At 40.7% G+C, this 15,128-nt stretch overlaps 1 protein-coding gene across 9 annotated transcripts in view; it reads right to left on the bottom strand.

Annotated features, from left to right (window-relative positions):
* Window positions 1–6,271: 6,271 nt before the first annotated feature.
* Window positions 6,272–15,128, bottom strand: part of ATP2B4 (ATPase plasma membrane Ca2+ transporting 4) — a 93,418-nt gene continuing 84,561 nt past the window's right edge. For 6 of the 9 annotated variants that reach the window (XM_023504060.2, XM_031937176.1, XM_031937174.1 and 3 more), the window contains one exon: window positions 6,272–11,043. In XM_023504060.2, the coding sequence (XP_023359828.1) occupies window positions 10,717–11,043 (327 nt within the window). In that variant the 3' untranslated portion in view covers window positions 6,272–10,716. Of the gene's footprint in view, window positions 11,044–13,965; window positions 14,138–15,128 lie in introns of all 9 variants that reach the window. The other 3 variants (XM_031937177.1, XM_012550236.3, XM_023504062.2) reach the window with 2 other exon arrangements.

Raw genomic sequence — 15,128 nt, 5'->3', positions numbered from 1 at the left:
GCATTATATGTCAATTTCATGATGACATGCTTGGCTGGGTTCTGGATAATGGACAACGCTCTCATACTTGCCCAGTCACCAACAGAGTGAAACAAGGCTGTATGCTTGCGTGCATGCTTTTTAACCAATGTTGTCAAACACTTCAATGAAGATGAACGTGATGTCAAGGTCAGCTATTGTGGCAAATGGCAATTTTTTCAACTTGAAGAGGCTACAAGCCAAAACCAAAATGTTGGTGTGTGATTTTTTGTTTGCAGATGATTGTGCACTCTATGCAGCCTCTGAAGCAGAGATGCAATATATGGATTGATTCTCTGCTGCTCGTGCTAATTTTGACTTAACAATTAATACCAAGAAAACACAGGTACTCCATCAGGTAATTCATCCATATGTGAAACCATCAGTTTATGGAGAAGGTTTAGATGATGTAAATACATTCACTTATTTTCACTTACTTTTCTAATGCAAGTTATTTTTTCTTTTTTATAATGTGAAGCAGTATTCTGGAAAGTTTTTCTGAGACTAGTGAAGAACTGAAGGAGTCCTGCATCCGTTTTTTATCTGCTTCTGCTTAAAAAGCCAACATTCCTCTGCTTCATAGGTGTTCTGCATTTGAGGTGTAGTGAAATCTTTGCAGAGATGCAATATATGGATTCATTCTCTGCTGCTCGTGCTAATTTTGACTTAACAATCAACACGCAGAAAACACAGGTACTCCACCAGCCAGCCCCACTTCTTCCATATGTTACAGCAGATGGAGAAGGGTTAAATGATGTGAATGAGTTCACTTACCTTGACAGTATACTTTCCAACTTTGATAATGACGTTGAAATATACTTGTCAGATCTAGGTATCCCCTCTAAAAGAATTAATGTTCAGACAGTCTCCAATACAAGAAAAGGTGTTTTAATGAGATTGATGCAATCTATGGATGGGTCAAGCTCCCAGAATGAGTCAACAGCCAAGCAAAGCAAGACAAGGATTTTTATAGAGTAAATGGTGTTTTTTAGAGTAAATGGTGCTGATTACACCAAGATATATAAATCTTGAGGTTATAGAGGAGTTTGCTAACATAGGGAGGTCCTGAAGCCTTGGTGAAATGTGTATGGGGTTATCCCCCCAAAATCTGAGGGGCTTTTACTATTTAGGAGGGTAATAATATATGGTAATGGTATTATAATTAGCTTTACTTCATCAAAACTTCACCCAAAGAATAGAAAGGAAGGAGAGAACACAGAAGCTGTGTCAGGGAAAAGATTTAATTTGTGATTTAATGTCCTGATCTACATCCTGCTGGTGCTACTTTCTTAGTGGTTGGTTTCTATGGCATATCTAGACATGATGGATGGTGGAATCATGGGTTATATACACTTGTACCTGCGCTTGTCAATTAGTGATTGAGGAGTTCTGTGGGGTGTGGTCTGGGGAGGGAACAGGTCTGAGCTGACAGCAATATTCAGATCCCATCCTGTAGAAGTTCTTTGAGCCCAGAATGTCACCTTGACCCCAGTAACTCTCCAGGAATGCCAGAGATGGCTACAATAAATTTTGAGGTCCCCCAGGTACTGGATCCACCCAAAACACCTTGATCTTATTTTGGGTCCCCTTGTATTTTAACTTCACCCAAATTTTGTTGAATGTTTACATTTACATCTCAATCTAATTGGCTTTCAAGTTGCCTTTTTGGCGAAATTGTTTAACTGTTTATGTATAGTTTGTGTGTGGATTGTCACATTCGGCTGTTTTTCTGTTATGTTCAACTCTTTGTGATCCCATTAGGGTTTTTTTGGAAAAGACAGTGGTTTTCCATTTCCAACTCTAGATTATTTGGCAGATGAGGAAACTGAGGCAGAGTTAAGTGACTTGTCCAGGGTCACAAAATGAGTAAGCGCCTGAGGCCAGATTTGAACTCAGGAAGATGGTGCCTAATAAATGTTTGTTGATAGATTGTCTCTGCTTTCCCTATCCTATGTAGCCAAGATAATACACAGAATTAGTTTTAATTCTAGTTCCCCATGTTTTATATTTTTGTTGGATTAAGCTGGGTTTTTTATTCTGTTCCCTGTCGCCTTCTCCCAAATCATTTCAGACCACAAATGTAACTTGCTTTAAGCAAGATTTATATTTGGAGTTGGATTTACAAAAGATAAATTAAAGGAAAAAATGCCCATTGCATTAAGATTTCTTAATTGCAATATCTGCCTATGCCTTTAAAGCATGATCTCGTTTTAAAATTTTGGTTTGCATATGGTTTTTCAGGGACATGATACTATACATTCACTACCAAACTACTTTATATTCCTGGGCTACAGTTTCTTCATCTTTAAGATGATCCTCAAGTTCCTTTCTGGCTCTAAATTTGGATCCTAGGATGACAATGTATATCTGTTGTGTAAAACATAGCGCACCTGTTTTACATAATTGTGCTTCATAAATGACTTGAGTCTTGGTGGGGGACAATGGAAGGGGAGAGAGTATGGTGTAAGTTTCTGGAGGATCTGATTCCCTCTATTCATTATTTCCAGTTTATCTTGTATAGCTATTATTTGCACATAGTTGTTTGCATATTGTATCCTCCATTAGATTATGAGTTACTTGGGGACAGAGGGACCATCTCCAGTTATTCTGTGTCTGGCTACTGGATCCAGATGGCTCTGGAAGAGAAAGTGAAGCTGGTGACCTTGCATAGCCCTCCTTCACTTAAATCCAATTCAATTGAATATCGTGACATCATCTCCCTGAAGTTTTAGTTCTCTTTGAGAGCAAAGAATAAATAACAACAACCTTGAGGGCAAAGACTGTCTACTAAATATTTATTCACTATAAATAAATGTAGTAATAAATGTTTATTCCTTGACTTCCATGTAGTTCCTTGTTTAATTGGGGCACTTAGCATATACTGGTTCCTGATAAGGCAGTGAGGAGACCACACCTAGTTCCAGTCCAATTGTGGATTTTTTTTTTCCAATCGTATTCTTTCTCTGTCCTCTAGAAAGGTTCAGATAACCATCCATTTTTACACAGGGGAAATCACAGCAGCATATTAAATGTTTTTGACATCTCTCTTCTAATTTCAGGGAGTGATGGAGGAGTTAAATCTAGAAACCAGGAGACCTGACTACCTGGGTTTTTAAACTCAAGAAGACTTAACTGAATTCCACTCACTTCTATCCTGCCAGGGACTAAGGAAATTGATTTATTCATTTGTTGTGGTTTTTTTTTTTTTTCAGGAGCACTCAGATATCCAACCTTAATTGATTACCTGTTGCCTGCCTATTGAATAAAATTTGAACTCCTTACCTGGAATTTAAAGCCCTCTATAATACACTTTACTGGAAATTCTTCTCAGAGTTTACTTTGTGTCATTCTTACATTTCCTATTCCTCCTTTTCAGTCGAATTGAATGCCCAAGTTTTAGATTTGTTTTATTCCTTACATTTGAATCTCCAATGCCCAACACAATATTTGATATATAGTAAGCAGTGAATAAATGGTTGTTGAGTGATACTCATATCTCCAGATGTAATCTAACATCTAGAACACAGTAGATATTTAATAAATGTCGGAATTGAATGCAAGTGGACTGTTGGACCCTGTTTGCAGATCTGACCCAGAAATTTAACTCTTACCACTTAGGGCTGATTCTAAAAGAAGCAAGAACCTTTGAGCAGATGCTGTTTAAACTTATAGCCCTCACCCTGGATCCGAGAGCATAATATACTTAATATATTCTGTGATTCAGCTCACTTCACTCTTCTTATATGGCTTAGCCACTCTTTAAGAGGGGCTTAAGAGGACTGATTAATTATCAGTCCTTTGTTATTATTACCTCAGATTAGAAAACAAAGCAAACAAAACCCAACTCAAACCAATCACCCTTCACCAGAGTTCCTGAGTACCTTGAAATAGAAGTCAAAAAGCACAGGATATTGTCCCTGCACTCCCATGCAATGTGATGAAAGGATATAGGATGAAAAACTCACAGAGAACACACTACAGAGGGGAGAAACAGTATTAGGGTGAAAGAGGGAGTTACAAAGATAATTCCCAAAGAAAAAAGGGACACAAATTCCTGAAACACCCAGAGATCAGAGGCATAAGGCATATCTCAAGCCTTTTGACTTCTCAAATTAGGAAGATGGAAAGCCTCTACCCTTCTCCACATATATAATACTTTAGCCATTTCAGTTTGAGAAATGAGAGATGGAAACAGTCTCAGAAGAATCATTGGTTGGTCCAAAGCCCATCCCATAATTATCATCTCAGACATGACTCACAAAACAAATAGGCTCACTTCTGACACAAAGGGACACCAAAGATACCACAGAAAGATATGGTGACATTTTAATTTATCTTTATTTATAATAGGATTAAAAAATATGTTGCACAAAAAAAGACTTGATGGCCTTTCCTCATCTGGTGGAAACATTAGTCGACAGAAGGACAAAGGTAGGTATATATTCAGCACTGATATCTAGTGAAGTTTCTCAAACTTTGCTAGAGAGTAAGGCAGTGGATTGCTTGGGGAGGGGTATCTGTGATTTAAAAAAAAAATAACAAAGGAAGGCTTGTCTAAAAGCCTGGAGGAGTGATGTCTGAGATTTGGGGGGGGGGGGGGGGGTAGAGAAAAGGCAACAGAAGATAGGTGAGAAACCATATGCATGCAGTTTGACTGCCAAGAGTTAGATTTTAGCCAGGCCCCCAAATATTTGCTAAATGCAGGTGCTTCTGGGATCAGGAAAGAAGACTGGAGAGAGGGAAACTTTAATTCCTGGTTCTTACCCAGGCTGTTCCTTACCTGGGCTGACTTTCCTATTTAAATAAACTCCCAAAGGACAAGCGGGTTCCTGCAGGACTGAGGATTGAAAGCTTTTTGTTTTGAGGGGACCTTTTACCACACTGACTGAAGAAATGTCGATCCAATAATCTTGGATCAGCTTGGCACTTTGATATCTCAGAAACACATGTGGGAGTGGGTGGAGTTTCTGCCCCTATAGGAGGGTTTACTAAAATGTGCTAGGAGACTAAAGAAAAGGATATATTCATGGAAATATATAAGTACCAGGCTATGAGAAAACCCTTAACTGCTGCAGAGAACTGTAAGATAAAGGGTCGAGATCGAATAAAGAGAAAGCAGTATTTCCCAGATTGCCTGTTGCCCACATTTTTCAAGAGGAAAAGTGGAGTTTGGAGAATCCTGCCAATTTAGTGCCCAACTGGGGAGAAATTTTCAGATTCCACTGAAGCCCCTTTGGATTTAGAGGCAGAAAGATGAGATTTGGGTCGAGGACTGGACTCTAAGATACTCTGGAGCAGCTAAAAGCCTTCCCATTATCAATAGGGGTCATGGCCTATAAAACTGAGCCATTGCAAACAGAGCATCTTAGAGAAAGGAATAGGGACGGGAGGCTTGCCCAATTCTGCCTCTTCCAGAACAGGTTCCCTCTTAATGGAGATCTAGGTTTAGGGTTTCTAGATGTTGCAAGACTTGTGTTGCTCTTCAGAACCATCTCCTTGCTTAGAAGGCTTATTGGGAAATGTGGACTTCTCTCCAAGTAATAGCAAAAAAAAAATTTTTTTTTAAGGCAGTGAGAAGATAGATACACTTGCAACACAAGAGAAAGGGGAAGCTGGGAAGCTGCTGTGCTTTTGAAGAGAATAGGTCCTCTCATGTGAAGGTAAGTTGCCTAAGAAGATCCAAGGAATAGAAATAAAATACTGATAAATGAAACAATGAACAAAACCTGAATAATTCTGGACTATCGTTTAAAAAGCTGCAGATCAGTTGACTCCACAGCAGTGAGGGAAGGGAAAAACCAATTAAAAAATCTTCAAAGCCAGCAGCAGCAGCCATGTGGCCTTGAAGGGGATTCTTCTTTTCCATATTACTTCCCAAATAAAAAGGATCTAAGAAAACATATGCACTTGGTAAACTTGGTTCCTCCCCTACTCTCTCCAAATGCATCTACTTTAATCAGCCCCCAGTGGCAGTCCCCAGTCCCTCCCTCCACTCCCTGTCCCCAGACCTAAGCAAGGGAGAGTCACACATCAGAAGCTGCTGAGCTTTGGTAGCAATGTAAAAAACAAATGGAATTATTTGAGCCATCAATAATAGAAATCAAGAAAGCAAAGGCTATTTGGTTTGGGGAGATACAGATGTGAAGCTATCCATTTGCTGGGGAGGGATTGTTCCAAAGACTATGGAAATGTACCCTGCTCGACTTCAGTAGACAGCCATACCTTAAGTGGAGACACATTGAGGACATTACAATTAGAAGTGGGCATGGGGTTTTTATTTTCAGTGTACAGCGGCATTGGTTTCTGCTCCACAGCAGAAAGCATTATTGGTTCCCCCCAAAATTTAAATAAAATTATCATTTTTATTTTCTTCTAAAAAATCTCTTTTAGTCTTCTCATCTCAGTCAACTGTCTCGTTTAAGTTTTAATGTTCCCAGAAGTGTTGACAGTTCATTCTATCTCCCCCCACCAAAAAAACCCCATATAAATACATGCAAAACATGGTACATAGAGCTTAAATATTGTTAGAATGCAGGTACAGACTGGGTACACAGTTAAGCAGAACTGCAGAGCATCGCCACACATGCCAGGATACATATTGCTTTAAAACCACCATTTACTTTTTAAGTCATGCATACCACAAATACTTAAGTCTTTTGTTTTGTTTTTTCCTTTTTATACAAAAATACCAGTGCTTGCTATGAGTTACTGGGGAAACCAAAGAAACTCAAAACTCCTATTTGTGGACTGCTTGCAATAGATCTAAGAGTTAGATTCATTGGCACACACATATATTTATACACATATGGATATATATGTATAGATATAGAAAATGTTTGACAAGGCCAATTTAGTCATGGGAGGGTGATCTGAACTCATCTTTGTATATCTTCCTTTTGGATTAAAAACAGGAAATGATGTGGTAGGACTGACAAAGGCAAAATTAAGAAAGGGATGGGAAAAAGTTAAAAGTAAAAGGATTTGGCCCATTGAAAGGGAAAGAAGCTTGGACTTATTGAAGGATGTTTACAGGTAACCTCTTTTTTTCCAATAGGATGACCCATAAGAAATAGTAGGGGGTGGGGGTGGGATCAAGATATTCTTGAATGTTGCCACTGACTGGCTCAATTACAGGGAAAGAGGAAACAAGATTTATCTAGAGGGACTCATGGCATGTGTAAGCTCCACTCCCTAAGGCCTTTTCTAAGTTTTAGTGGTTTGAAATTCTACTTATAAACTTTCCTTTCCAGGGCTTGGGGAAAGGGGAAAGGGGAAGAGAGGAGAAGTAAAAAAACTGAAAAAGGCTGAATTAATTGAATTAAAAGGAGTCCACCAGGTTCCCCTCGAAGGGGTTCTGAGGTGAATCTCCCATTCCTAAGTGAGGAAGAGGGGAATAGCTCCTCAACCATCATTGTCCAGAGGACCGGGGGAGTTTTGTTCAGACAGTTCCCCAAGACTTCCAACCATGACTAGAATCGACTTGTGTTTTTCCCATTTGGGATAAATCCTTCCTCATTCAGCATGAAATCTTTCTGGGGGGAAACATTCAGATCCTCATGTAAAAAAAATCCTCCCTATGTTCTATGTATTAATATTAAACACCCAGGTATACAAAAAGTGAAAATTTTGCAGAAATTGCCAATTTTAAGAGAGATCAGCCCAGTAGACTAGAAGAGAGGTTAGTGTTTTTGGTTCCGATCTGCCAGTTGCTTTCAGGAAAACAAAAGCCAACAAGAGGCTCCTAACTTCTGAAAACCCAGAATTGAGAGGAAATGGAAATCTGACTACATGGGGATAAAATTCCATCTTCTGTTTGACAAACTATTTCTTGCTAAATGTTTTCCCTTTCCATTAGCAGACTAACTGCCCTCCTTATCCATTATGTCTTGTCTAGAGAGGAATCCCTTACCACCCTGTGCTATCCATTTGAAATCCAAAGCACTGTTTTATTTTTTTTGGGGGGGGGAAGGAGAAGAAATTTTCTTAAATAACTTAAGACATAGTTACCTGTTGCCAGTTGTATCACTGAAACTAGAAAATAATTTTACGCAAAAAAGTATGCACATAAACACTTAAAACTTCTTACTCAACCAGCTATATCATTTACATAACATCTCCATAACCCAATTAATTTTTAAATTTTTTCTTAAGTACAAAGATGGCTACTTGGAGAAAGGAAGCAGTTTATTGGCTTTGAGAAGCAAAGACATACTAAGTCACTGTCACATCCAACAACTAGTTTGCATGAACTCTTTAGCTGGGCTACATGACAGCAATTTATTTTTAATCCTTTTAAATAAAATACATATGGCTGACTTAAAAATATGAGTTTCTGATCTAAAGAAAACTAATTTTGCATATTTAGTCTCTCTCTTCTATGGAAACTAGAACACAAAAATCCTTTGATTTTAAAAAGTAGACAAGGCTCTCATGATTGCCCTGCCAGGCACCTATTGGTCTCTTTAGGGAGTAAACATGGAAAAGTAGCCTCCAAAGTTGTTTTTAAATATATCTGAGGTAATAAAGATTTAACTATCAGTTTCTCCTAAATATGCACACACATAGATGTGAGCTTCTAATATCACCTTGGGTGAGCTGAGCTTTTTTCTACTTTCATCCCCCCCCCCCCAAGTATTTAATATAAGAAAAATGATCATTGAAGCATATGACCTTTGAAAACCAAACCAAAATTTCTTTTATTTCTTTGGCTGATGGATTATGTAGTGTTGAGGGATGTGGTCACAAGTAATGTTTTATTTTCTTATTTTTCCCAAGTTAGACAGCTCAAGTGGAAAGTGGCAGAGAGGTGCTCTGGAGGAAGGGCTGGAACAGGAAGATCCTCTCCTCACAATTAGAAAAGCATTTGGTGATTTGGATTCTTGGCAATTTGGCAGTTTATTAGAGCTTCAAGGTTCCCTCCCTTCTTCCATCCCTCTTTCTTGGTGGGGTTTCCATCATCCAATAGAGATGGAAAGTGGCAAGTATGAGTGATAGGTCTGACCCTATATACAGAAAAGTATCAGTCAATGTCAAAAGGGCAAAAATAGAGCTCTCAGAAAGCACAGCTCCATCTCATCCTTTAAGGAACGCATAAAAAAGTCTCTCAGCAAAGTCCCCAAGTTCTGATTTCCAGGCCAGAAGGGGAGACTTCGGGCAGTGTTGAGGGCAGGAGTGGTGGTAGGGAGAAAGGCACAGGGCTTTACTGGCCAGCAATTATAGCTCATCACTGAAAAAAGTCATGGTGGGTAGAGCTGGAGAACCAAGAGAGAGAGAGGATGAGCTCCTCTTGCTGCCTTAATTAGCCAAATATTACTGGAGCACCTAGTTAAGTTTTTAAGCTAAGTTGGGGGGGGGTAGGCTAGACACCCTCAGAGGGCCCAGGACTTTGAGCATACAGATTGAGTCAGAGGAGATGGATTCAACGCTTGTAATTGGGCAATTAGGCCCTGATCTTCTCAACCCTGTGAAGCAAGGCCCCCCTTCTGACTCTGACTTGAACAATCTTCCTCACCTTCCCGAGAGCTCCTTAAACACGGCCCTCTTACCTGTCCTGACACCTCCAGTTGGCAGAGCCTTGGCAGAATCCAAGTACCAAGGATTGGTAGATAGAAAACCCAATGTTATTCTCTCCACTCTAAGACCCTGTCTTGTCCAAGATCTGCCAGTTTCTGGTCTTCAAAACATGACCAGCTGGAGGAAGATCAGATCCAGCTCATCCAGCTGCTTGGGCCTCAAGAGATGCTACCAACCATTCAAATGTATGACCCCCCTCCAAAGTCAAGGCTTTCTTCCATGACACTGAAAAACTGGCCTTTCCTCTCTCTGACCACATGGCAGTTTGGAGGAGAAGTCACATTACATACAACACACCCAAATTTCTTGGTTTACTTTACTGTTCAAGCGGTCCTTTCAGGACTAAAATCGGTTTCAAAAACCATAACTGAAGCCTCCCCTGGCTTCAGAGGCAGAAGGGAGTTCAGTCAAACTGAGGTTTGGCAAACCAAACTAAAACTTGGTCACTCAATTCACTCAGTGTTTTCCCTGCTCTCTTAATTATTACCACTAAGAAAAGAGGAAGGGAAGAGAGGAGGAAAGGGCTAAAAAGAACTCAGGAGAGATAGGTAAGGAAGGCCTGAAAGAGCTAAGGAACTTAAGTAGAAATTTTTAAAATGGAAGACTTTTAAAAAATGATCATTGTCTATAGGCTGATTCTGCAAATCCCATTCTCCTCTCCCTTCCCACCCCAATCCTCTATTTCCTTTTAGAGATACTTTTCTCCCTCTACATCCTTATTTAGCTAACAGCTCACAACAGCACTTAGGTGTCAAGAGGTTTTCCTGTGTTTTGTGCCCACAAAGAAGGAAATCATTTGAGGACTAACAGGGGCTGTTGCCTTTCTTAAAAAAAATTTCTAGTAAAAACCACTATTGATTTACAGAGCCCAAAATGAGGAGACCCCAGAACTGTTTGCATCAACTATGAAGCCCCTGACCCCAAAAATCCAATTCAAAGTCAAATTGGGGGGTTCCTGGATGTTTCTGCTCTTTCCTCTATTAGCTGGAGGGAGTCCATGGATGGTGCACGCACAGGAGCACTTGACATGACGACAAGGCCCATTATCACATGGATATCTCATGAAAGGGGCAGAGAAGGGAGGAAATATGGAGAAAGCAGGGATGGAAGCCAGAGTTCTCAAGGTTAAACTGATGTCGTCTCCAGACTGTGTAAAGTGCTGTCTGAGTTAGAAATTGTGATGTGCACTGGGCTAGAGTCCAAAGCTTTGTAGTTTTCATCACCGGATAGAAAGGATGGGGATTCTTTGCTCTCGCTGGCCTTGGGGAATCTGTCGGTCCCAGTCTCTTTGCTACCTTCATCCTCCTCGCTGCCATCCAGGAGTGGCGTTCTTGGCTCATCTTCTTCCAGGGTGAACTCGGGATGGGTCATGAAGTTATGGATAGAGCTTCGGGTTTCAGATTTTTCAAGGCCTTCAAAGAGGGAGCTACGGAATGCTTTTAATACTTTGCACTACACCACAAAGAAAGAAAAGAAGAAGAAAACAAATTTGTGAGATAAAACCTAAAGAAGAATTGGATACTTGAGGGAGAAATAAAATGAAAACCACAAAAACTAAAAATAAATGTACAATAAGGACATCATGGAACACTAGAAATAAATATCATGTGGCTCAAAATTCAAGCATGGGGGTGGAGTGGGAGAAAGAGTGATGGTAACCCAACTATGATATTTCAAAAGCTTTATAAAAAAGTAGAAATCTAACACAAACATGGAAAATCACGACACAAAAGTAGAAATCCAATAGAAAGTGATTTAAACTGATAAATTAATCTGTTGATAGGTTATCTGCCTCTTTGCTCTTCTCTATATGTCCACATCTCGTAAGAGAAATTGGCAAGAGATGACATCACCTGTTCTGCCTGGTCCAGCAGATAGGGCAGAAAACTACTGATCAAGCTTTCACCTCCCTTTCCCCAAATAACCTTGTAGGTCAGTCATCCAGGGAATAGGGATTTCCATAGATCTGAAGGCTAAAAGGTTCTTTGACAATAAAACCAACTTAACACCCTGGCTCAGGAGAGTCAAAGGAACACACAGTGAACTGCCATCTCAACCTCCCCAATCTCACCTAATTTCTAAATTTCTAAAGGACTGGTTTGCCTCAGACCTGAAGTTTGAAGGTAGGTTATAAGTGTCCTCTTTTCCTACCTTCATGACCCTGCATTTCCTGGTCCTTGAGAGGTTCCTGGGATGGATATTTGTACCAAAGCTTATAGAGTAAGGCATGATAGATTGGATAGACCCAACTCAAAAGCTTCCTTCTGCTGCTGACATGCATTGGTCAAGTGAAAGGGTCACCCCTTATAGGAGATGTGGATCCAACCCGTTCATTCCTACCTGCGCTCCAGAGAGCTCTACTCTCTCAAAGGAGTCAGGAGTAGTGTAGAACATATTTACTTATATGTCCCCAGCCCAGCAGCCTCTGTATGATGAAAGGCAAAAGCTAGAGAATGAAGGGAATAGACTGTCTAAAATAGGAAAGTAATTTCTTTGGGAGAATAAGAAGCAATCACTCAGCCCGACTGTAGCCCTCCTAAAATCCAGGGACATACCAACCACCTGCAAGAAAAGTTTAGGGAAGGAGTAAAGGCATGGAGAAAGTTACTGAGTGCTGGATGGAGGCCCACTCTCACAACCTATTCCATATCCTAGCACATACTTTGCAGAACACGACATACCTCACAACAACCACACATGCAAGGATTGCCAATCACAACTAAAACCATCTCCAAGCATTGCCACCCTCCCAACTCCCACCACCTGATGCATGATGTCCCTGTGTGTGAGCAGCACATGAATGTGCATGGGGGTGGAGGGTGGGATGGGGTGCAGGATAAAGCCAGTGAAGCCGATGCTGTGACAGGTGTAGACATTTTCCACTTAGTCAGTCCTCCCTCCCTCCCCCTTCCTATCCAATACCCATGGCAGTTAAAAGAGCTAGGATTTGGTTCTGATGCACTAAACCCATCTTTTTTAGACTATCCCTTGGGGAAGGGAGCAGAGAACAAACAGGCTGGTTGTGGAAAGTCTTTTTTTTTTTTGTAAGCCCCAACTAGGATAAGCCTCTGCTGATGGCCAGTAGGCTCTTTGGATCTTAGGGAATAGATGATGATCACTATTTATTCAGCTGTTCTGCTGCTTTCTTTCCTTCTAGAAACTGAAATAGGAGGGCAAAGAATGATGGGAAAGAGAGAAGATTAAAGCCTCCCTTCATCTCCCCCAGTCCCATGGAGGGAGACCTTGGAAGTCTCCCATCTGGGGCTGTGTAGGGGGAAATTGGAATTCCTTGAATTGAAGCTCCCATGAAGGGTAGCACGACTTTAAAAAAAAGGGCAACTAAAATCCAAGAACTCAGAACTCAAACTGAGAACTGCTAGACAAACTTAGCTAGTACAAAGCTGCCCTCTTATCTCTCTTCACTGATTCTTAGATCCCCAAGTCTACCTCCTCCCATTAGATTCTGTAAGGTCTCACCTCAGGTTCTGCCCAAATTATACTCAACTAGAGATTAACAGCAGACCTTCCCACTAAGAGATGAAGGACAGAGACCTAGGACCTGGGGAGGGAAATGGTGGAAGAGAGTATAGGAGGAGAGGGAAGGGTTGGCATCCTTTGGATGTTTGGTTTTTGATCTGAGTGCTCTGTTTGGTTCTGCTGCCCTGTCTTAGTGGGACAGATAGAAATAAAAAACCCAAAGAAGCACCTCCTGCTGGATGCCCCTAAAGAACTCTAGATAACCCAGTTACTTGTGCTGAGAATGGTAGAGATGGACAAAACAAGAAGTAGCACAGATAACTCACAGAGGAAACTGACCCATAGTTCAGAGGCTCTAAAACAATCCATGTCCCCACCCTACTATGGCCACCAGAATATAAATTGCTCATAATTACTACCAGCACTGAGCCTAATTAGGTTTCAGAAAAGTAAATTAGAAATGGCAAGGTGGATTTACAATAAAATCTGGTACTGTTTTCCCACTGATATTTCAACTGTCTTAATCTTGGGCCTATTTTGTTTTCATTCTTCTCAGGGATGAGATGAAGGGAGGTGGGGAAGATAAAGAAAGAAAAACCTATGAAAAGAAAGGAATAAGTAATGCAGAACAACCAGAAAATAGGATTATTATTATCGTGGTTATTCTTTTGTAAATAGTTAAGATGCAATAGATTTTTAAAAGTAAAAAAAATTAAACTCAAACAGTTTGGTTGATTGGGGGTAGGGGTGGGGATTTTTTCCCCTTCAGTCTCTCAAGTCAAAAGATCAAGGAAAAAACTCAAAAGGAAGAGAGAACTGAAATTGGTTCAAGTGGATGCTACCAGCTGTCTTGTGGTCATTTTATCAAATCATGCATTATAATAAACTATAACTCACTGCCCAAAGAAGTTGCACGAAGAGAAGTGTTGGGAGCAGAAATTTCTGGAGAAATTGTTGCAAAAGTTGGGGTAGAAACAACTTTTATATCCTGCAGACTCTGGGCATTCTGTCTCCTCAGGGCTCCGGGATAAGAGCCGACTGCCATCTGGAATCTGTTAATTACCTCGATCTGCAAAGAATCAGAAAGTGAGATAGCTTTGCTCCATAGTCAGGGACCAGGGAGAAGGGGAAGGAGGAATGGGGAGCTGCATGGTTCAGGAAGAAAACAAGGGGAAAAAAGAGGGAAGCAGGACACAGAAAGGGAAGTCCTCCCAACACAGAACTCTCTCCAGGAAGAAAGGGGAAAACTCATTGGGAATTATTATATTTCATTCAAAATCTTGTTTGCCATGAAGTCTAAAGATCAAACTCAAGCTCCATGCTCCTCCCTCTTTAAGCTGAAGTAAGGAAACAGCAGGTTGCCTTTACTTAAATGTCTCTTTACTGGAGAGAGAGCTCGGGCACAAAGAGCTTGAAAGAACTGAGATGGGATGGGGAACAGGGGAAGCCTGTATAGAGCAGTGTCATAGATCTCAGTGACCCAAACGCTCAAAATTAAGGCACAACTTTCAAATGGTGGGATGTTCAGCTGAATTCTGATCTTGGGACAGCCAAACAAAAACCAAACAATGCTTATTATTATAGATTTGCCAGTGAGAGATCCATGAAAAACAAAAGAGTTTTTATCTCCAATAGGTACACAGATGACCCTGGTGGAAAGACCCCTCATTCTCAGGTTGATTATAGGATCATTGACCAGGGGGTCATTTCATTTCCTCATTTTACAGATGAGAAAACTGAGGGCCATAAAGATAGAGAGGGCTAGGACAGAAAACCAGAGCGGATTGCAATATTATGCTGCCTTTCAATTGTTGAGCTCATCTCCCAGTACAGTGCTTTCTTCTCCCAGTCAGCTTTTTTTTGGGGGGGGGCTACACTTGAAGGCACGAATAGCTCTGGCTCAGGAACAAGAACCAGACCACTCTACAGAAGCAGCCATAGCTGAGCTAGTGCTCCCAAAATCCTCATGGCTAGCAGATGTAGGGAATAACTTGAGGATTAGATTGAGAAAGGGGGAAGGAAAGGGGATGGTAGAGTTGATGATGGTGAATAGCCGCTAC

The sequence above is a fragment of the Sarcophilus harrisii genome, chromosome 4, assembly GCF_902635505.1.
Source record: "Sarcophilus harrisii chromosome 4, mSarHar1.11, whole genome shotgun sequence".
Taxonomy (NCBI): domain Eukaryota; kingdom Metazoa; phylum Chordata; class Mammalia; order Dasyuromorphia; family Dasyuridae; genus Sarcophilus; species Sarcophilus harrisii.
The sequence above is the reverse complement of the archived record's forward strand: the minus strand, read 5'-3'. Positions and strand labels throughout refer to the sequence as shown.